The 24,170-nt window shown below is 42.6% G+C and overlaps 1 protein-coding gene across 1 annotated transcript in view; it reads right to left on the bottom strand.

The window, feature by feature from the left end:
• GNAQ (G protein subunit alpha q) overlaps positions 1 to 24,170 on the bottom strand; it is a 305,806-nt gene that overhangs the window by 85,645 nt on the left and 195,991 nt on the right. The window contains exon 3 of the mRNA XM_045085365.1: positions 12,514 to 12,668. Coding sequence (XP_044941300.1) covers positions 12,514 to 12,668 — 155 coding nt within the window. The remainder of the gene's footprint in view (positions 1 to 12,513; positions 12,669 to 24,170) is intronic.

The following is a 24,170-nucleotide window of genomic DNA, read 5'->3' as shown; positions in this document are numbered from 1 at the left end:
GCCTCTGCCCCTCCCCCTCCCTGCCCTCCTCCCCCTTCCAAAAAATTCCAACTGCTCCTCTCTTTTGATCCAATTTAATTTATGCTCCAGTCTGACTTGTAACTGTAAGGGCCTATTAAGTCAGAGGGATTCCATCTTGGGTTAGTGATTTTGTTGTTTATGCAGTAAAACTTAAACTGACCCTGCCCGCCCCGCCCCCCCCAACTCTGGGACTTACTTAAAAGCAAGCCCAGGAAACCAGTCCCAGGCAACAAAGCCCAAATACAAGGGTGGGTCAGGCCAGGTGAAGGTATCCAATCAGTGGGGGCGCATACTGTCTCCTTAGCTACCAAGGAGTATGGGCCCCCACCTTTTGGGCACAAATTCTGACCAAGGTGATAGGCTAGTTCAAATATCTACTAGGGTGACTTGCAGTTCAACTGGCCATCCGTGTGTGACCTAGCATGACTGTGCAGCTTTCTCTGTGTGTTACAATCTCACTGGCCACCCGTGTGTGGCCAGGCCCAACCACATGGCCCTTGCCCATTAAAAGTTAGTTGGTAAGGCAGTGGGGGGTTGAGCTCTCTGTAAGAGGCATGGCCCCGGGCCGGTGGGTTTGATTCTTGATGCTTGGCGCGGAATAAAGCTTTGTTTGACCTTCGCTTTGTATCAGTCTCGCTCCTTTAATCACGGACCCATTATTGGGGGACCTTTCAGTAACGAGAACTTATTCTTGTTTGAAACATCTTTTTAAAATTAAAGAGAAGGGATGCCTGGGCAGCTCAGCTGGTTAAGCCTGCCAACTCTTGGTTTCTGCTCAGTTCATGATCTCAGAGTCCTGGGATCTAGTCACGTGTTGGCTCCCTGCTCACAACGCAGAGTACTAACCACTATACGATCACGGCTTGGCTCCCTGCTCAGACAGGAGTCTGCTTGTCTCCCTCTCCCTCTGCCTCTCCTCCGGCTCCCTCCCTCCCCCACTCTCTCACAAATAAATAAATCTTTAAAAAAAAATTAAAGAGAAAAAAAATCCCACCACCTGTGACTGGAAGGGTAACTGAAATCTACACCAAGAATAGCGCAGAAATTAGAAATACAGTGGGTTTTTTTTTTCTTTTTTTTTGGATGAAAGAAACATGAATGAAATTCAGAGATGACTCAGCAGGTAAACTATATCACATTACAGCTGTGGTTAAAAAAAAAAAAAAAAGTAATAAGTTATAGGCATACAACCCTCAGCAATTACACCAAAAGGGGGAAAGTACCTGTGGGTGGTAAGTGAAAAAAGAAATCTCTGACATTTGGTATAAATCCAACCAAACATAGTCAGATAAAGGAATAGCGTCTTGGAGTAGTCAGTGGAGCTCGCTATGGGGCGGTGGTAGCAGTGCCTGTGGGGCTCCTCGACTCCTGCACACGGGCCTCCTGTTGAGAAGCTGTATTTATGACAGATTTGTAGCCCAAGTCAGAGACTGAAATGAAGTTCTGGCACAGAAAATGACTCTGGGTAGAATTTCACATTTTTAATTATTGAAAAGAAGGTTAGAAAAACTAGGTCAGCTTCATTAAAAATCCTAAGAAGACCTCATTGTAAGAGGAACAGTCTTGGGGGAGTCGAAAGCTAGATCACTCCATGAGATCTTATTTGGCACGTGGAAGCTAAGGAGAAGCCAGAAACACATGGTTCCTGTACAGGAAACCACATGACCACAAGGATTCAAAGGCAAAAAGGAAAAGAAATTGTCAAAGTGGACGTTAAAAACACAAAAGAAAACAAAACACACCAACCCTCCCCCGCGCCCCCCCCCCAAAAAAACTGGAGGGAAGTACCCACTCTGTAAACCTGCCATTCTGACGGGAGAGCCAAGTACAGGCTTTGTGCCAAGAGCCCTTCAAGTCCCTCCCCGCTCTGGCAGATCCTGTGGCTGAAAGGAGCCTGGTCAGTAATCTGGTTAGGCTGGTTAGCTGCTCAGGATTACTCATTACACAAACACTTCCATCCCCTGGAGAGCTCATGTTGTAGAGGGCCAACCTTGACTTTCCTCCTTCCTTTCTAACACCTGGCACAACCATGATCAGAGCTCAAGAAAACACAGCATCTATTGCAGGGATTTGGGTCCTAAAACGTTATTTGTTTTCAATACAAAATTCCAGATTTAAAACAAAGATCATCCAGTGGCGGCAAGCAGGTGTCACTCTCACGGTTTGTGACAACGACTCATGGGAGACTGTTCTGTGGGACAAAGGAGAAGTCTAAGGAATCCTGCATCAAAATGATCTGTTGCCAAAGAACTTAAACCAACCCCAGAAGCGCAGATTTGTAAAAGTAAATTAAGTAGCTCAAAAAAGTTCCTCTCACTGCATTTGTTACAGAGTTTCAGATTCTTAGGAATCTTGTATAGGGATAGGTGATCTGAATGTTTCCCATAAAGGGACCACCAGTGACAAATGGGGAACGAGCCGGGCAACAGTGTGTCTGCAAGACAGACGCGAGAGCCAGGGCCAGGCGTGGGTCCCAGAGACAGACTCTCAAGTCTGTTGCTTAAACAGATAAATTGACATTATAATTAAAAACAAAGGCAAAACGAGATAAGAGAGAAACAGAGAGGAAGAGAGGGAGAAAAAGGAAGGAAGAGGCCTTTTTCAATTTGCTCATTTGGCTTTGCACTTTGCTAACTTACTTGTCTTTTATAGGATAACTTTCAAACCTGCGACTAATTTTGATACAATTTTTACACTTCTGAAACAGACCAAGAAACATCAGGAAACTGCTTCTTATTCCTGCCTGCCTGTACTGAAATGTAATGGCAGTGTTTAATTCAGTTAATTTACACTAATTTATTGCAAAGCTGTTATATGTGAAAGCTGATGAACTATGTGTGCTGCAGGGAGGGGGCTGGCACAGGGAGCTGGTACAGAATACTTAAAATATATATATTCTGTGCCTTGAGGGACATCAGGCTACCTGGGAAACAAAGATAGCACAGATGAATCAATTAAGAAATAATTAAGTGCAAAATTGTTAGCTGCTAACTACGAATGCAATAAGAAAAGAGAGATGATTATGAACCTTAGTCACTAGAGAATAGTGTGGAGAAGTGGGGGGTGCGTTACGCCATGCAGATTAAATAGGATTTGAACAGGTAGAAAGAGAGAGGGAAGATGGAGAGAAATTAGGAAAGACACAGCATTTATTAACTTCCTCATGACTCACTCTTTCATTCAATTACATTCTCTGAAAGTCTACACTGAGAGCTAGGCACTTTGCAGACACCAGTGGGAACCATAAAATAAGGGAAAAAAGATGTGAGTCTTGTCCTCCAGGAGCTTGTACTCTGGTAATGGAAATGAACATACTATAAATAACTATACTATAATGCACACACGATGTGGGTCATCAGAGAGGCTCCGGGGACTGCAGCTAAGCGTGAGCCGTGAGAAAGAAGGCTGCTGATTAAAGCAGGTGTCTCCATGTCGTCTTCCCTTAACTTGAGTACAGGTTCCTTAGGATCAAAACTTTCATTCCGACAAGGATGATCAGGTCCGAGGAGCTCCTCATGCTAAACTACTTGAACTCATTACAGATCAAATTTCAGTTCATTACTTTATTTACATCAAGATGCCAGAGTGATAATGAAGAAACCCATCAGGGTCAGCCAGAGTCAAAAGACTACCTGGCAGTCAGGGAGTCAAAACAGAGGAACCCAAACGACCTGAAGGATTATATGTGGACAGCAAGGCTCCTGAGCTCACTTGTGACTGGAGGTAGGGTTGACTTCCGGTCACGTGCATGTTCCCTTAGACCCCTTACAAAATCCTGTCAATCTTACTCTTGGTTCTGTTGATGGTTCAACCCTACTACACTCTCCTTTACCAGCTGCATGAGGCACTATAACGACACAAAAGGCAAGACTTGTAAGACTCGATCCTTGCTCTCAGAGCCAGATCAGCTCAACGAGTGCTTCCGGTCATCTATACCAGATTTCATTGAGACATTGTTTGCAGGGCACTTAGAGGCAGTGCCACAGAATATAAGATAGAGTTCTCTGGTGCTCACTTCTATCAAGCTTTGTTGGGCAAAGCAATATATATGGAGTCCCACGGACTGGTACAGTCCAATCATTCCCCGCGTACTCTCAACTTCAGCTCTGGGTAACTCTGAGCACTGGGGTCTTATGGTAAGTTCTGCCTAATGGAAGTGGAAGCAGGACACTGTTGCCTTTGAACATTCAGTCTTCTTCTATATGAGCGATTTGCCCTTTTTGGTGGTGGTGGTGGTGGGAGGGAACAGACAGTAAATATTCTGGGCTTTGTGGGCCATTCAGTCTCTGTCGCAACTCTTCAACTCTGCCATTGGGTGTAAAACCAGCCACAGACAATATGCAAACAAATGAGCATGGCTGTGTTCCAATAAAACTTTATTTATAAAAACAGGCAGCAGGCTGAATTTGGCCCATGGGTTTGCGAATCTCTGTTCTGTAGTAATAGCAGCCCTGGTCTCAGGTGGGGACAATGCCATCCTGGGTGGACCCACCTGCAGAAGGCACAGATGCTCAGCCAAAACGTGAGCAGGCAGCAAAGGGACAACGTGAAGCGTGTCACCCACAGCCACTATGCCCTTCAGGTAGAGTAAATGAATGGGAGACAGGTGCCCTTTCCCTACTACATCTCCTAATGAAGGTTAGAGTATTAAAGCATATCCAAGTCTTATCTTATTATCTCTAAAGCGCCAAGCATTCCAAACAAGTAATAATAAAGACCGGCATCCGAGAATCATCAGAGTTCACTGTGGAAGACAAATACAGGGTTTTTTGTTTGTTTTGTTTGTTTTATTCTTGCAAAAGGTTATTAGGAGATACGGCTCATTAGATAACAAAACAGAACAAAAATAGAAGTAAATATGTCACTCAAGAGAAAAAAAATGACACTCTATTGTCACTCTTTAAAAAAAACAAACACATTCAAGATCAATGCCGTCTTCTGAGCTGAAGACAGAATTTTTAGTTGTTTACCCATGTAGAGAATAATGTCTTTGTTCATTTCATTTTCAGGTAAATTTTGGGGTGTCAGATTTTCATTGGACCGCATAGGATAATGGTTTCTCAGATAAGGACAGTCTACTGTAATATATCACAGGATTTCAGAATTTAAAAGAGAAAGTAGAGATTATAGATCGCAAACCAGAGTCTGACGCAAGTGAGATTCACTCAGTGAAAGGCCCAGAGGTGAAGAGTGGTAGAGGGAGTTCCATCAAAGCCTAGACCTTGACCCAGTGTTCTCTTGACCAGACAATGGTCTTGTCTGCCTCCAAAAGTCTGCAGGAGGCTTACACTTACTATTTATCATCAGATAAAAAATACAGTCAGGATGGCTGTGAGAGTCAGAGGAAACACTAGATGTCCAATATTTGGCTCATCAAGTAGGGAACTTTTAACAGGAAATCTCTTCAAGAAGAACTCAGCCCTAGATCAGGCAGATGGGCTAAATCTACTTCTGAAATTCCTTTTGCATTTTCAAATTCAACATTCAAATTCCTTGTGCATTTTTAAGATTTTTTAAAAATTTATTTGACACAGAGAGAGAGGTCACAAGCAGGCAGAGAGGCAGGCAGAGAGAGGGGGGGGGGGAAGCAGGCTCCCTGCTGAGCAGGGAGCCCGATGCGGGACTTGATCCCAGGACCCTGGGATCATGACCTGAGCTGAAGGCAGAGGATTAACCCACTGAGCCACCCAGGTGTCCCCCTTGTGCATTTTTAAATTAAATTAAAAATTTAAGCACGAGGTTAAAAGTCAACTCCAACAGTGGCTTATGCCCCAAAGCCAACTTATATGTGTATTTTGGATTTATGGGCTATGGAACATATGGAGATCTCAAGAAGGTGTCTGATCTGCTGAACTCCTTGGAGGGAATTTCAGGCAAGTGAGATTAGGGATTATTTGGTCTCTTAAGGTGAACACAGATAGAGCAGTCTTTGCCAAAAGCTTGCAGTGAGGACTTTTCTCACTACGTGCCAGTGTGATTGAGATTTGTGTTCTCTGGCTAATGTCAGGGAGCTTTCAGTACTGTAGGCAGTGAACTCATTTGACCTGATGTTTCAGTATATTAAAGCAGGTGGTGGACCCCAGAAAAAAAAAAAAGTAAACTTACAGCCATCTGCTTATTGTGTTCTTTATCTAAAGATATTCAGAACCCTCAGGCTTTTTTTTTTTTTTTTAAAGATTTTATTTATTTATTTGACAGAGAGAAATCACAAGTAGATGGAGAGGCAGGCAGAGAGAGAGAGAGGGAAGCAGGCTCCCTGCCGAGCAGAGAGCCCGACGCGGGACTCGATCCCAGGACCCTGAGATCATGACCCGAGCCGAAGGCAGCGGCTTAACCCACTGAGCCACCCAGGCGCCCCCAGGCTTTTTTTTAATAACAAAAAAAATTAATGCAGGAATTTATAAAATTCTCCAGCATCTTAGCATGCTTCTTATTCTTTTAATAAATAAAATTGGAAGACTATATCAAATTAAAGCCAATTGCAAACTTCTCCCAAACTGCTTCTGCATCGCCTGGACTTCTCCTGTCTCCTTGCTTCTGTGCTGCCCCTCTGAGCCATCTGATTGCTTATTATGATCAGTGACTTGGCTAATCAAAGTAGAAAAAGGGAAACTCAAATGATTTTGTTGTATCCTTCTTATTGGTTCTAGTTTGACTGCAGCAAAAAGCTAATGGGTAGAGTAGGGGGGGAAACGGTTGAGATTATAGGCTAAAATAAAGAAATAATAATTCTGAATTATTTCTGATTTAGAACATCTTCCATGGTGTATGAATAACTTACATGTGGTTAAACAGGACAAACTTTCTGGATGATAATCCTGCTAGGTTTGTTTTCCAATAATTCTTTTTTTTTTTTTTTAAGATTTTACTTATTTATTTGACAGGCAGGGAACACAAGTAGGCAGAGAGGCAGGAAGCAGGCAGAGAGAGAGAGGTGGAAGCAGGCTCCCCACTGAGAAGAGAGCCCAATGTGGGGCTCGATCCCAGGACCCTGGGATCATGACCCAAGGCAAAGGCAGAGGCTTTAATCCACTGATCCCCCTAGACGCCCCTGTTTTCCAATAATTCTATATAATTTTTCCTCTTGATCTTGTACATAGGGAGGTACCTATAGGCAACATTTATAAAGATTAATGAATAATTTGCATCTTTCCTGGTAAGTGATTTACCTATTCACAGATATCTTTCTATTAGTCTATCATCTATTTATCTAACTATGGTCAATTTTCTACCTACCTATGTCTCACCCATCCATCCACCCTCTGTAAAGTATTTCAACAGTGATTAAAAGCTTGGGCTCTAGAGACAGAAATCTGATTTCAACTCCTACTCCTATCACTTACTAACTGTGTGACTTTAAACAAGTGATTCAACCTCTCTGAGAACTGGTTTCCTCTATTGTTGATGCAGATGATGGGAAATATCTACCACTTTAGGTCGCTTTGAGGATTAAACGAAATAATGCATGTAGATGACTAAGTATAGAATCTAACATAAAGGAAGTGTTCAGCAAACAGGGGCTACAATGGTAACAGAACTTTCCAGAACCCAGACCTTCAAAAACAGCAGGAAAAAAAAAAAACAAAACCAAAAAGAAACCCTGAATACTTCCAGCTCTGAAACTTCATAGTTCATCTAGAATGACACCTACATCATGGTCACTGAAATCATGGACAGTATCCATGTATTATTCTGGGAACAATCATTTGTGAAGGTCAAACGTGAACAGTCCCTATCAGGTTTTGAGGGGAGACCCTTTAGCAGGGACTATCAGAGGCTCGCCCCCTGGAGAGGGTCTTGAAGGATGAACAGGAGTTCAGCAGATAGAAAAGAATTAGAGAGACATGCTTGGCCTTTGCTCTCAGCATCCCTGGCAAGTGGCCAGCACTGACTCTTGGCATCAGCTGGGTCCTGCAGAGAACAGTGCCAGTGCTGCAAGTTCTGAGCAGAGGCGCGTGGCAGGCTCCACTTCTCACGCTGCTAACCATGACCAAAGTCCATGTCCCCTGGATCCCAAGTGAACGAACCACAAGTAGAGACAGCACTCAGAGAAGTTGGTCCTGAGTTCAGAAAGAGTTCTGTAAGGTGATGGCATCATATAAGAAATCAGGTCCAGGATGCCTGGGTGGCTCAGGGAGTTAAGCCCCTGCCTTCGGCTCAGGTCATGATCTCAGGGTCCTGGGATCGAGTCCCACATTGGGCTGTCTGCTCAGCAGAGAGCCTGTTTCCCTCTCTCTGTCTGCCTCTCTGCCTACTTATGATCTCTCTCCCTCCTTCTGTCAAATAAATAAGTAAAATACTAAAAAACAAACAAAAAAACCCAAAAAACTTCCCCCAAAACCAAGAAATCAGGTCCAGAATATCAATGAAGTATTCTTACTTTTAATTATTCAGACAGAACAACAAAGAAGACCTACCGGAAGTAGAGGAGGGAGCTAAAATGCTAACGATACACCAGTAGGGCGCACGCAAAAAATCAGGAAAGAGGTAACAGCTATCCTGACTACAGAGAAAAGAATGGCTTGAGTCATGTGTATTTCATAGTTCCTCTGTGAAAATGAGGCCATTGGGCTCAGTGGTACTCAAGATGTGGGGCCCACATCCTCCTTGGTGCTCTTCCTACAGTCCCCAGAGCGTCTGCTGGGGCAACACGACAGAGAGAGAGAGAAAGAGAGAGAGAGGGAGGGAGGTGGAATGCAGCAGCAGGTGGGGGAATCCAACATACCACGGGTCTAATCCTTGTGCTGGGAGGGTTTTCCTAACGGAAAAGGAAAAGTGCCCTGGACTAACTGGGGAAGACTAAGGGGTCTCTAATCCTCAGTGGGATCAAGGGCGGGCTAGCCAGGTGCTTGGCAGTGGTCTATAAAGAGAGCTAAAACATCTTGGGAAGAGACCAGAAACACGGGCCCAGCTAACTCAGGTTTTTACATACAGCTCCTTACATAACTGGTAGCAATATATTGGTTCTACTCCCCCCTAAAGCAAATAGTCTTCCAGAGAAAATAAAGGGGGGGGGAACCCAAATAAAAGACCAAACACCTCCCTACATTTCATGTAGGTTCATTTAGGTTCCTGAGCAGGAACCTAAAGTGACCAAAGGTTCCTGCTCAGTCAGGATCCCCAGCTTATGCTTTTTATTTCAGCCTCATTATTTTTTTTTTCCTTTTTAAAAATTGTATTTATTTATTTATTTTTAATTTAACATATAATGTATTCTTAGCCCCAGGGGTACAGGTCTGTGAATCGCCACAGCCTCATTATTAATAGCAACTAATTCCTTCTCAAAATGTCCTGGTTCGAATGACAAATTCTATGGTCATCATTTATTTTGTCTACACAACAAGTTATTCTAACAAAAAGATCAAAACATAGGCCGTTCAGCAGAAAATTTATTAAAGGGTAATCAAACAGCACCAGCCGAGGAAAGAAACTTCTATTTCACAAAAGAATACCAATGTGGACCGACTGAGAAAAGTAGAAAAATTCCTCTTTTCTAAACCCTAAGGGAATTATTAAATCATACGAGACATCAAATGGAAGTAAAACCATTAAGTAAGAGTTGATGGGGAGCCAGAGAACCACCCAGTGACAAGGTATCACCACGCGGATGGCTTTTGGTGGCAGGAAGAAAAATGTAGCTTTATAACGGAGGGCATCAGTGCCCTAATACCGTGGTGAGCCTCTCCACCACCAGCGATGAGCAAACAACATCACTTCGAGTGCATTCTCCTCACATTTAACTTGAATCTAATTGAATCTTTAAATGTAATTTACAAGTTATAGTAAGTTCAGGAGACAAAGGAGCAAATTAATTCACACTATATAAAGCTGCAATCAGGCTAATCTCTTCAACATGCCAATGAAATGCAAACAGGACTCTCCCAATCATAAGAGCCTAAGGGACATAGAAACCAAAGCCCTGTGCTGTCTTAAAACCAACCAACTCTAAAGGACATTTTGGAAGAATTTAGGAAGTATGACTATGAACCGGGCATAATGAGAAAAGGGACTAATGATTAATTTGAGATGTCACAGAGTATTACTTACTATGAGGGGAAACGTCCTTTTTTTTTTGTCCCCAAGAGATGGGTACTGAAATGTGGGCATCTAAGAATATGTAATAATTTACTTTCTTACTTTTGCACACAAATATGGTCAAAAAAAGAAGTAGGTATGTGTGCATACACATAGACCCACATATATATGTAGTTCAGAAAATCAACTTCTCCATATCCCCATCAGCGGAAAGTGAAACTGTTTAAATAATAATGACTTGAAGGGATTTAGATGAGCCTGTCCCGGCTGCCCCCCACACCTCGGTCTGGCTCTGGCATCAGGGACGTGCCCAAAGGCATGGTTCTAAGGTAGATGCCGCCTATACAACAGAATGCTAAGGTGGCAGCTTTCCCAGAATCCCAATGCTAATGCGGGTCTGAACAAACGGTCTTGAAGAGCTCTTTCCCTAAAGCAGTAGACACTGCAAACATCTTATTCTTGTACTAACTCACGGGCCCTGCAAATCTCAACTGAGGAGTGTCACCAGATATGGGAAGAGTCTTGTCTCAAAGACACAAACACAGCAGCTCATACAGGTGTCATTGGAATCTCTCCCAGAGTCCATCCCCAGAGCGGGAGGCAAAATCATTTCCTAAGAGGGAACCCTGACCCTGGTAAGAATGTAATTATTAGACACTGGTGCTCTGAGGCCCCAAGACCTCTCTGTTGGTACAAAAGTCACAGGTGAGAGGTCGAGACTAGAACAGGTGAGGAAGGGGAGAGACAGGTTAGACAGGATGAGAGCTTAGAGGATTTATTAGTTAATATGACTTGATAATGGAGGATTTATTGCTTAGTAAGGGCCAGGAGAGGCATCCCAGTAGTAGAGTGGGACATGCAGAGGAGGAAGAGGAGAACGGACGAGAAGGACAGATGAGCGTGGAGGGGGAAGCAAGCAGGGAGGAGACAGACTGAGCAGGAACAGGGAACAAGAGATAAAACACAACAGCACCCCGGGGAGATGGATGAAATCTGAAATGGCAAAGCAAACAGAAGGACAGAGGGGGCAGGAAGTACGAGAAAGACAGCTGGTCAAAGGTTGAGGGGGCAGAATTTGGAAGAGACAAGAGCTGACTGCATCCCTCCTGTGTGCACTCACAGAAACTCGTGCAGTAGGGGCTCCAGGGGGAGGGCCGAGGGCCCAAGGCAGGCAGACAGCAGAGGAGAAGAATGGTGGCGTGGAGGTGTGGAGGGAGGAAAAACAAAGTCGGAATGAGGAAAGTGCACCTTCCACAGGCACAGCAGGGGATTCGTACTGGTTAGCATACCACAGGCCTGGTGATCATGAGCCTTCTACGGCACATTCCAGAACTGTGGAATTGAAGTGCACCACAGGAGGACAAGAATGGTCTAGACCAGGCACCTTTCTGCGGCTGACCTGAATGATAACTTATCCTACACAAAGGCCTAGAACGTGAATAAGAATGTGACCCGTTATATGGAGAAAACAGAACTGAACAGCTCTTGGATCTTCCAGGCATTCCGGGTGTGGACAATCAGCCCCGGGGGCTCCTTATCTTCCCCACGGCCCTGCTCTCCTCCAGGGGCTCCTGCATCTTGTGAACTGGCCTGAGGCTGCTGACGACTTTCCACCCATTCTTCTGTCCACCCAGAACCCACGCAAGAGGCAAACGCTGGGTTAACGTGATTAATGTAGACAGGAACCTGGCTAAGTACTACAGAAAGTGCATTTTTTCAGGCGCCTGATTATCTAGATTGCTGACTGCTCTGCCTACATTAATTCAATGATTGCCAGATCTTCGCTTTCTTTCTGTGAGGCGAGATTTAATCTAGAGAACTAACAAACCTCTCTAGGATGCAAATCTCTCCCAGGACCCACGATTTTGATTGACAGCTCACAGAATAATTTTGGAATGCATGCAAAATTAGACTCACGCGATTTCCATGCAAAGGCAAACCTATCCATCAACATAATAGTGGCTCCCAGAAAGCAGTCAAAGTTCTGTGTCTGGAAACTGGAAACTGGGAAGTCTAACCTGTTAGAGGCCATAGTCAAGCGTATATTTTGTTTAGAGCTTTTAATGTGCGTAGGTGCTTTCTAGCACATGACAAAAAGATCAGAAATTTGTATGAAAAATTATTATTCCAGGATTTTGAATTGCAACGGAGTCTGTGTTTGAGATTTGCTGGTCTGCAGTTTGGTGGGAGAGAAGGGCTGGTAAAAGCAGAGTCCTTGAGTCCTCAGTCTGCTTTTCGAACAGAGGACAGTAAAAGAAATACTCTCCCTGACTCACGATGCCAGTCCCTTAGAATATAATGTAAGTGTATGAGGTTGGCACGAGTTTACATGCTAAAATTCTCCCTGGCTGGAGCGGGAGCCGGTTCTGTACGTGAAGCCCAAGAATGCGGAAGCTGTGGGTGCGGAGCACACGGAGCTAGAGAAAGATCCAGAGGGCCTCTTGGGTGAATACTCACTATTTGGTAGAGTCAGACAACTGATACTCTCGTCGCCGGTCATAGCATTCCTGGATTCCAGGATCATTCCATAAACTCTTAATGGCATCTACGTATGGATTCTCAAAAGCAGACACCTTCTCCACGTCGACTTCTCGAACCAGCTGTGCATGAGCCTGTCAGAAACAAAAACAGCAGTTTTAATCTCCCTCCTTTCTGTCACTGAGAACTGCCTCTAGTTCGTATATTATACTGTGCACCATTGAGATCTTCCTTCATATGCTTCTTTCAAACTGGTTTATCAAAGTCTTGTTGCTGCTCCTGCTCCCCCCACCCCCTTACAGAGAATCCAGTCTCAAATCTTTCCCTAGTAGAGTAAACCTTGAAGCTACTTGAGGTTGACTAGAGGAAGACAGGGAAGACAGAGTTCGGCTCCCATCAGAACAATGAGGATGTCATGTTACACATATGATCATTCCTGGTGATTATCAGAATCCTAAACCAATGTTATTAAAGAGAAAATGGACAGAAATAATTATTTCCTCTGTGCTTATAATTTATCATCATCAAATACATAATTTACCCAGCCCTTGAGTGTTTATGGCTTAGCAGAGACTTAATCACACTCCTCAACTAATAGGGTTGAGTTTCTATTGTTCCTTTTCAGGATAGGGTATAAAACCCGTAGAAGAACAAATAATATTAATGATGTGAAACACAGTAACCATTCCCCCCCTCCATTCCAATACACCCTCCCTGCCAAAGTATTTATTTCATATCTGCCTTATTGACATTATCAGATTGAGAATTTTATTAAATTTTTTAATGAGGAAAAAGGACTTTGTTGTTTCCAGCATACAACATTCAGCAGGAAAGAGGTAAGGAGATTTAATAGTTTTTTTTCAGCAAGATTGATATCAAAATACTATATGGTCAACCCTGAAATTAAACAAATTATACCACTGCCTAAAATCCCAGTCAAAATAGGGTTCATGGAAATAATAAATCACCTCCATAACTTGCCACGACATGTAGTATATTAACATAATTACATAAAATATGCATGTGAATTATACATACACATAAATATGCAAATAAATATAACTATCTTGGAAATTGAAGGTAAGTAGCTGATAACGTATTTATATACTCTTACGTGCAGAAATAAAAATTTTCAAACTAGGTTAGTGGATGGGCAGCATGATCACATGATGACCTAATTATTCATTTCAAAGAGTTTTACGCAGATGGAATTTTAAGACATTTTTAAAATAAGTTTAATCTATGTTAGACCCTGCCTGCTTCCCAAACTTCACTTTTCTTCTCTTCCAAGTGGGAAGGGCCCCATATCATCAGACTAATCTTGACTTAAACAAGGTTTCTAGAAGCCCAACATGAGACTGAGGAAATCATCTTTCTCGTTAGCTCTGTTCTGACCTTGCACGATCTAGTAAGTGTGAAATTCTAGCTCTGCTCTGGACCCCAATCTTGGAAAAGGGATCCCTGTAGTTGCTTTCTGTACCTAATCCCCATCCAGGCAAACTTGCTTGTTATTCCAGCAGCAAACCTGTCAGCCTGGAGTTCTCTTTCTGGGTCCCACGCCAGGTGGGCTTACCTCAGTCAAAGGTCCTGTCCAGCAGATATGTTTCATACCTCTGCAGGTGTACCTAATGTCAAAGTTTAAACCCCTGTCTTTCTGCCCTTCCTCACTGAAAGTTCCAACTTAGTGTCCTGAGATAGGGCGATGATCACATACTTGGCATGATCCTAAATTAGAGTCCCTGTGGCTGTGTCTTCATTATACGGTCCTCGAGAGGATTCTTGTGGTCTGGGGAAGCAGCTGGGTACAGAAGCAGGGGTCTACAAGTATGCTTTCCTGCTGGATATACTCTAAAGACAAGGTTTTGAATCTGACTCGACTTCTGATAACCCCGGGTAAACGGCTTACTCTTTCCAAATATTATTTCTGGTGGGGAACATTTTGCCCCACTGGCCTCAGGCTGCTTTGTATTGTGTTACAATACAAAGTGTGGTCATTCTCGAAAGGTGGCATTATACGGGAATTTGAGAGAAATGCACATCCTCTGATCCTCAAACCTGGAGCATCAGAAACTCTGGAAATAAGTCTCAGCAATCTGTTTCGAGATTCTGATGCGTGCAAAAGTTTGAGAACCAATGCAAACTACAAAGCACACAGATGCTAGTTGTTTTGATCATAATTAATTGCCTTGCTGGCTAAAAATTGTTATGGGAAGCTAAAGAGAAGGGGCTCACAGAGGCAACAATCATTACAAAGCAGATGTCTTAAGAGACAGGAAGCCACGGAAATGACTCACATGGGCTGGATACAGGCAATAGGGAGTAATGGGGACTGTGGCATGTTATGAATACATTCCCTAATTAAAGACCGCAGCTGCTGGTTAGCTGCAACCAATTGCTGCCATTGGCAAGGTGGGCCCGTTGTTGCCAGCTCTTCCAATTTCTCAAGGAAGCACCCCCCCCCCAAAAAAAAAGAAAGAAAGGAAGAAAAATCTAGGTTTTCCTGTGAATCATCCCTAATTTTAGATCTTGGCAACCCTATAAAAAATAAATAAAAGCTAGTTTGGGGCCACTGATTTGCAACGTATGTTCTAAAAGATTCTTTTCTATTTGCTTCCCTGATAAGCTTGACCAATAACACTGTCCCACACTAGCTAGAATACAGTAGCTGGCTACTGGTGAACACAGAGCAGGTGATTTTCAGTATTTTTCCACAAGAACACTTAAGACAAATGATTATACGATCCATAGGAAGAAATGGTAGGAATCTCACTCTGAATAGGGTAAAAGCTACATGGTAACATAGGTTAGTATAGGTACTATTTCTACAATGGCGTTTGATACTTACTACCCTGGGCCAGTCATAGCATTTGGAAGGAGTCCTCTTTCTGTGTCTAGAGAATTTGGCATCTGCCAGAGAAAACAGCTTCAACATACCCGACACTTTTCACTATTATGATTAAATGTTTATTGGGCCCCAATGAAACGCTAGGTAATACAGCAGTTACAGAACTAGACAGCATTCCTGCGGGGGGCTGGGGGGGGCAGTTCATATGAATGGCGACCAAAGCACAGGACTTTGGGCTCCGGGAGTAGGAACAAGACAGAATATTTGCATTTCCATCCTTAATTTCCGTTGACTGTAAGGGCATTTTAATTGAGACAACATTGTCAACAGTGTATAGTTGTAACTTTCCACCAAGAGCCGGCTGCTATAAAATGAGACTACTTTCTATTGCCAGAAAACCCCTGTAATTTCCTCTCCTGGTCTATCTCTGCTTGCTTTTACTTACAACTGGAATGCCTTCCCTCTTCCTTTCTGTACCTCCTTTAGCTTTTGCTCCAGAGCTATATCAGAGGCTACCTGCCATAGGAAGTTACTCCTGATTATCTACCCCTCCAAAACAAGAGTTATCTTTGCAGCCTTTGTACATGGAATGTCTGTATTTTGCTTTATTTTAATAGTTACATCTTGACTTACTCCCCTTCTAGACTATACGGTGAGCAAAGGACTGGAGGTTACAGACTTTAAGTTCATTTGGGGGCCCATATAAGAAATATTTGCCTAATTTAACTGCACTTAAAAAGTACGCTGAAGCTCAATGCCAAGTCCTACATGTCAAAGTCAGTTTCTCAAGGAAATCTTCCACCCATACTACTCTCGTATAACTACACAATCCTTAGCAGCACTTATTGGAGTAAAGGGTGCACATCTATGTGTATGACACCTGTTCGTGTCTTCCTCTACGCTCACAGCAGAACTTCTAAGACAGGCTCAACGTGGCTCGGGGGCTCGCAGCATGCCTGTCTCTTGGGAGAGGCTCAACACATTTTTGTTGGATGCAGGATGCAAGGAAGGAAGAGCAGAAATTGTTCTAACCTTGCAACCAGGACATCTAACTTCCAGTCCTGGCTTTACCCATGACATTAACTGGCCATGATCTTCACTTAAGGGAGAGCCCATTACCTTTTTAGAACTTCATTTTCCTCGTCCATAAGATGATGCAATCAGACCAAATCACTTAAGGACTTCCCTAGCCATGAGCAGGAGGATTGCGAACACAGAGGAAACGCATCTACAAGGCAGAGAGCACCAGGGAGCATCTCCTATCACTTACTGAAACGAGAGCTCACTATTTCCAACCAGCGCCAGAGAAAACAGGCAGATAGAGTAAATCTGTACATGAGTAATGAATGCTACCTGAGGACTGAGCAAGCAGAATTCAGTACGGACACAGAACAGACAGGGTGTCAGAGAGAGGGATTTAGCTGGCAGGTGAAGGTGAAGACCCAGGATGCTTCTGGGTGGGAAGAGTAGATGAACTGTGGCTTGGTGGACAAGATAAACATGGCAATTTCTGTTAAATGTGAAAAAAACAGTGTAGTGAGGAAGTTTCATGCTGACTCTTAATCCAAATTAACCTCCACAGGGAATGCAGCAGTGCTGGTCTCAGCTTCGAACCCTAACTCAGAAGGCAACCTCCACCATCTTTGGAAGAAAATCGCTCTCAGAAAACACAGGTCATCGCTTGGGTTTCACCCGGGGCAGAATTTCTAAGTCACTTTTCTTGCCTCTCGGGCTTCATTGTTTAATTCCATCCTTGCTGTTTTGGAAAATGACATCCAAATATAATCAACTGTAATTTGCATTTATATAAGAACGTTCTCTGAAGTTCCCTAAGTTATTTAAAAGTATGACAGCATTTTTACAAAATACACTTCGAATTTTAAAATTGCTTCTCCAAATGTCCCCAATGAAAAGTAAATCCTCTCAATTTTTTTTGTAAAAAGTATTCGGTATGTGGAAAGAATATTTTGTTATATGTGAGAGTAGGAACTCTATTTGTTTTTCCTAATTTGTCCAAATGTCCAGTGTAATTAATTGTGAAAATCACAAGTAATTATGCAAAATTACATAATTATTCATGAGAAAAAGCCTAACTCTGATGAAAAGGAAAGAATTCATTTTTTTTAAGAGGTTTTATTTATTTATCTGCCAGAGAGAGAGCTAAAGAGCATGGGGCGGGGTGGGGGGGGGAGGGGGAAGCAGAGGGAGAGGGAGAAGCAGGCTCCCTGCGGAGTGAGGAGACCCATGTGGGACTCCATTCCAGGACCCTGGGGTCATAACTCGAGCCAAAGGCAGACGCTTAACCAACTGAGGCACCCAGGTGCCCTGAGAATTCGTTTCTGATAATATAAATAACAATTGCAGCTGACTGTTGGTTTTCTTTTGAACGCTGTACACAGAAAAGCAAATTAGAGAAACAGGATGTAAAGCACAATTCTATTTCATTTTAAGTTATAGCTGAACACGCTGCGTGGAATTACTTAATGATGAATGCTCACTTTCAGACATCTGAGCAAGCTGGAGGCAAGCCTTAGAGGAACACCGTAAAGCCCAAGGAGCTACTCTTAGGAACTCTGGCAGAAGTCGAAGGAAAGACCGCATGGAAACCACAAGATGTGCCAAGGTGGTAATGTCTTGTTTTTACGATCCGGTGGTCATAAAATTCAGGTATATCTTGGACGTGTTGCTATTTCCATGGTCACTTCAGCAAAGGGGGAGGAATTGCGTCCCCACCACGGTGGGTCTCACCCTGCCCACAAAAGGGCAAGCCTTCCAATGAAAAAAAAAAAAAAAGGATCTTATAATCACTTTGGAAGGCTTTTTAAAAACTCATTAACAGCTTGGGGTGGCTTTTGGCTGGAATGTGATACCTAGTCCGGTTCCTGCAGTCCCAAAGGAGAAAACCAAGTGATGCCTTCCACATCTGTGGAAGCGTTCAGACACAAACATTCAGCAACTCGTTAGGGGCTGGCTGCTCTGCTGGCAAGGGTGCCCGACACACACAGAGGCCCTCTGACTTAAGAGTCTAAACCACTGCGGAGTCTGTTTTACTTCTGAATCAAGGCTCACATCCTCTCATTCTTATTTGTCCTTGGTGCTTTTTCCATGTTCACATTTGTCTCTTAAAAAACAAAACAGAATGAAAAAACAAAACAAACAAACCAAAAAAAACCACTGCAAACTCCTCAATAAATTGTGTGTGTGTGTGTGTGTGTGTTGGGGGATCCCATGCTTTTTGTTTTATTTCCTTCCATTCTAAGTCAAGTACAGAGTAAAATGTGGACTCTGGGATGGTACTTCTCAGTTTTAACTTTCACACAGCAGGAAAAAAGGGGATCTCTGGCAAGCTATTTAACATTTCTAAACCTCTAAGTCCCAATCTGTTAAATGAGGGTAGAAATAACATTGACCTTAGGGGGATAAAGGACAGGATGCACAGAAAACTCTTAAAGGCAGAGCCTAACGCCTAAAGCTACCAGTTACTGAAAAAGTGTAAGAAAAGGAAAAACAGCACAGAAATCATAAACCACGGCACACACATCAAGAGGTTCTTTGATGCTGGGCAATTCATCTAAGCCTTAATTTGCTCACATGAGAAGAAACATTTCGCAGGTCACACTGGATGTTGGATCTCCAAGTCCTCAAACTGGCAAACACCCCTCAGCATACCATTTCCTACAGAAAACGTGGACGGGGACTATCACTTCCCAGACCGCTTTGCCTTCTCTGACTTCAACAGCTGACCTTCATTAAGGTGCAGTAGACACAGGGTGACAGTTGTTGTTGATACGTCTTTTTATGACCGTTACCGCATCAATGACAGAGAGCAGCAATGTCACAGTGAGCTCCCTCCTGCTGGCTGGGTTCACGTGGCAAAGTGACTCAGTCCCACAGAAGAGCCTCTCCACACTTAGGATTCAAGGCATTGCTCAGCAAAATTACAAATTACTACGTGACACAGGCTTCTGAAGTCCCTGGCGAAGATTATAAAGTCTGTGTGTGGAATCTTCCAGAGCTAAAAATCTCCAGGCTCTCCTCTGCTAAAGTGCCCACTACATCCCTCTTCACCGGGGTATGGAATGCGGACTGCAGAAGCTTCACTGAGTACTCCAGAGAACCAGAGGGGGGGATGAAGGTCTGACCGACAGCTTGAGACCCAACCAGGCTTCGTTCCTGACTCTCACCCACCAGCCCAGTGTCTTCAGGCAGGTCACTCAAAGTTCCTGAATCTCGGGACGCCTGAGTGCCTCAGTCAGTGAAGCCTCTGCCTCTGGCTCAGGTCAGGATCCTGGGGCCTGGGATCGAGTCCTGCATCCAGCTCTCTGCTCAGCAGGGAACCTGCTTCTCCCTCTGCCTCTGCCCCTGTCCCTCCCCCTGCTTGAGCTCACTCACGCAAATAAATAAAATCTTCAACAAACAAACAAACTTCCTGAAACTCAATAGCCCCGTCTAGAAGGTGGGGAAAAGAACTCACTGAAGGACTGGTGAGAAGAGGAAAATGCCTAAAACAAGCATTATTATCACCAGGAAATATTGTGGCCTCTCAAAGTTACTATTAATGAATGTTAATTATTTCAAAAATCACTTACCTGTCATGTGTCAGGCAATGCACTTGACACTGATAAAGCAGAAAATTTGTGTGAAATGTTCTAAATAACAAAATATTACATAAGTCTACTGTCACACACTACTCTGCTTTCATTAAGACTACACATTGACTTATTATCCCATTACTAAACTTGTTCTTTTATCATTACATTTTTATTTTTAGTCTCCATTATGGTGTTCACCAACGCAATCGAAGACTATAAGGCATACGACCTTTTCCAAAACACAGCTGCTAGAAATATTGTCCTCTCTCTGGCTTTGCTTTATCACCAGCTATACCTGCTTCTAAAATACAATGAATTTCTTCTTGGTAGAGGAAATCTCCTTCTTGTTATTGATTTTATTTTTTTAAAGGTGTTATTTATTTATTTGACACAGAGGGAGAGAGCACAAGCAGGGGAAGCAGCAGGCAGAGAGAGAAGCACGCTTCCTGCTGAGCAGACAACCTGACATGGGACTTGATCCCAGGACCCTGGGATCATGACCCGAGCCGAAGGAAGATGCTTAACCGACTGAGCCACCTAGGCGCCCCTTTAATTGTTTAAAATATTCTTTTTCTTGGGGTGCCTGGATGACGTAGTCAACTGAGCATCCAACTCTTGGGTTTGGCTCAGGTCATGATCTCAGGGCTGTGGGATCGAGCCTTGAGTCTGGCTCCACACTCAGCGGGGAGTTGGCTTGAGATTCTCTCTCCCTCCCCCTCTGCCCCTCTCGCTCATGTGCTTGCTCTCTCTCTCTCAAATAAATAAATCTTAAAAAATATATATTATTTTTTTAAAGGACTCAGTATCTTTCTTGGCTCTCTCACCAAAATCCTATGTAAATATTTTTGTGTTTTGTTTTCTGCTTATCATTGTCCTTTTTCATGTCTCTCTGTCAAGTCATGATCGTCAGGATCAAGGACACTGTAGGTCAGATGCTTGAGGCAGCGTGATGTAATATACAAGAAGTAGCTCCAAAACATGTTGCCTGATCAATTACATGGTTCCATTAAGAAGAATCTTGCTCTCAGCTCTGTAAAATCTTGGGATGCGATATAAAAATCATGCACAGCTGAAATGTCACAGTATGAACGTGTGTGCATATCCACACACACCTTATGACTACCACCAAAAAAAAAAAAAAAAAAAAAAAAACACAGCTTATTTCCCCAGAGTTTATACAAAGTCACAGTGATAAAGAAGAAACTGGACAGGGAGATTCTTTTAAGGATATTCTTTTAAGGATTATCAAAATAATGAGGTATGCCTGTAAGGTTGCTTTCAAAGAATATTTAAGGAGCATGAGTTACTCTAGATTTTAATAGCTGTTTATTTGAAATATGGGCTCTAAGATCAAAGTCACATCACTGCGGACAATGAGGGTTATACCAAGTTAAACAGATATCTGTACTACAAAACTCAGAACCTTTAATAAGGTAATGGTGTGGGCGCCTGGGTGGCTCAGTCAGTTAAGCGTCTACTTTCAGCTCAGGTCACCATCCCTGGGTTCTGGGATCGAGCCCCGTATCGGGCTCCTGCTCTCCCTCTCCAGCTCCACTGTGCTTGTACTCCCACTCTCGCTCTCTCACTCAAATAAATAAATAAAATCCTAAAAATAAAATAAGGTAGTGGTGCTCAGAACCCATGAGCACAGGCTAGGCTTGGAGATCTTACTGTCCTTCCCAAACCTGCTTAACCGCGGTAGCTTCTTTCCCCTCAGGTAAGGTGATGGGACTGGTGTTTTCATGGATCACATTCTGCAAAACTGGGTAGACACAGAGGCTTGCACAAACAGACAGGGCTTGGTTTTATATAAGCCAAACAGCCAACGGACTGATTCTCCCCTATTCTGGAATAATAGGTAAATGCCTGCGTTAGAGATTCACATCCTCTTCATTTCTGAGATCACATTATGCCTGTGGCTCATTTCCTGATATTATGTCTCAGAAGAAACCTAATCATTTTAGCCCTCTGCAATGTCTGTGCTCCTACAATCTTATTAACCAGAGGACTAGGCTGCTGCAGGGTTGGGACTTGGTTTCACAACAGGAGGAACGGATAAAGAAGATTCCCCTTTCTGGCTTGGTACTCTTGAACAAGGCTGAAAAGAATTAAAAGAACAAGCTCCCTTAACGAAGCATTCCCAGATGCTCCTGGCAATTCCAGAATCCTGCCCTGGGGAGTATAGTCTTTCTGGGACATCCACTGTGAAACCTGCCCTCTCTACCTTCAGAATGTGTGCACAGAACTGAAAGGCTCATAGTCCCGGGATCTTGCAGATGGAAGGGATCTTTCTAGAACACTTGTTTCCATACCTTTAACTCAGGAAGAAACCATTCCAGTAGTAAGAAGGTTAAAAGAAACTGCAGCAACGCTGCCTACTTGTTCAATGAAAGAAAGTAAAGACACATTTTAGAGCCTGAGTAGGAAGAAGGGAACGGAAATAAGAGAAGCCACACATCTCATTAGGTATTTGGGGGGGAGGGGCTTAATATTAAGTTATATAATTTGTCACTTTGAGTAAGAACCCAAATTTCAGAAAGATTATGGGTAAGAATCAACTGTAAAAGGCTACTTGGAGGGGTGCCTGGGTGGCTCAGTGGGTTAAAGCCTCTGCCTTCAGCTCAGGTCATGATTCCAGGGTCCAGGGATGGAGCCCCACATTGGGCGCTCTGCTCGGCAGGGAGCCTGCTTCCTCCTCTCTGCCTGCCTTTCTGCCTACTTGTGATCCCTGTCCGTCAAATAAATAAATAAAATCTTAAAAAAAAAAAAAAGCTACTTGGACAAGGGGTGAGAAATGATAACTCTCTAGTGAGAATATGAGAGTTTATAGTCTACATGTGACACTTTTGAATATGAAAATTGTCAATGTTACATAGCTTTGAAATATTTATTTATTGACCAACAAATCAGTTTTCTTATATTGGTATACTAAAATGTTTTCAAATATAAAACTCTTACTAAAAAATAAAATCTTTATGTACCCACATAGATTAAAGTAAAAGAAAACGAGCAGAAGGATTTTTCTTGGTACATTCATGCATTTTAGTCATGTTCTTAGCCATATCTGTTCTAACATCATGTCCCTGACATTTTTCAGAAGATTATATTTTTCAGTATGGATACATTATATAATAAACTATTTTATAAAATTGCCTGCAATATTTTCCAAAATTGCACTAGCTGCTTTAGGTTAATAAATTTGAAATTGTTAACATTTCCCAATTGGGTCCTTCTTTATAGACCTTAATTTTTTTTTTTTTAGATCTTAATATTTTTAATTCAGAAATATTCTCCCTTTGGGGGGCCGAAATAGCCGGTATTCTCCTACATGGGAGGTACTCTTAATTCTACTATTTTTCAACTATTTAAGTTGAAATATTTAAGTTCAAATATTTCCACAGAACTCTCTTTTTGTATTAGTGTAGAATATTCCTTTATCACAAATATTTCAAGAGACAAAACTCATTATTGGTAGATTATCACAGTTTGTTCGGGCACAAATATGACTTATTTGTATGTTGTAACTAATTCCAAGCACATTCTCTCCATAGGCCTCTCAGTTTAATAAATGTTTTACTGTACTGTGCTCCATTAGAAACTATATTCATATTCTTATCACTAAATACTTTCACTCTCAACAATTTTTAAAGAAGCAAAAGTGTTTACCATAGTATTTCAAATAATGATAGATACTTCTCTTTATCAGAATGAACTTTCAAAAGCTCCACCTTGATTGCCTGAATTGGGGGGGGCATCAAACCAAAATTGTTTGCAAAGATTTTCTTCTGCTAAGGGAGTTCACAGATTCATAGTTACTGCTTCTTCCTCTTCTTCTTTTTCTTCTTTTTTTTTTTTTTGGTACATGCATAAGAAAACTTGGAATAAAAAATGAGCTAAATTAACATGGATCACTTGATCTAAGTGAAAAGTCATGCTTCACAGAGTAATATAAAAATGCACTTTCTGCAGCTGCCCATGCTAAAATGTTATTTTGGGTACAATATTCTGAAATTAAAGCTAATTTTGGAAGTAGACGCTGATACTTCCTCAGCAGATCTGGGTCTTTAGAATTTTGGTGGTTGCTGATGTCATTACGGTAAACATGATGGGTGCTAAATATTAAACAATTTTGTACAAGTTATACATTACTGTTAACTTCCTTGAGAAACAAAAATTCAACATTTAATTTTTTGTTAAAC

This window comes from Mustela putorius, unplaced genomic scaffold, assembly GCF_011764305.1.
Source record: "Mustela putorius furo isolate JIRA1106 unplaced genomic scaffold, ASM1176430v1.1 tig00000854_pilon_pilon_pilon, whole genome shotgun sequence".
NCBI classification, from domain to species: domain Eukaryota; kingdom Metazoa; phylum Chordata; class Mammalia; order Carnivora; family Mustelidae; genus Mustela; species Mustela putorius.
Note: the sequence above shows the minus strand (reverse complement) of the source record. Positions and strands in the feature narration are given on the sequence as shown.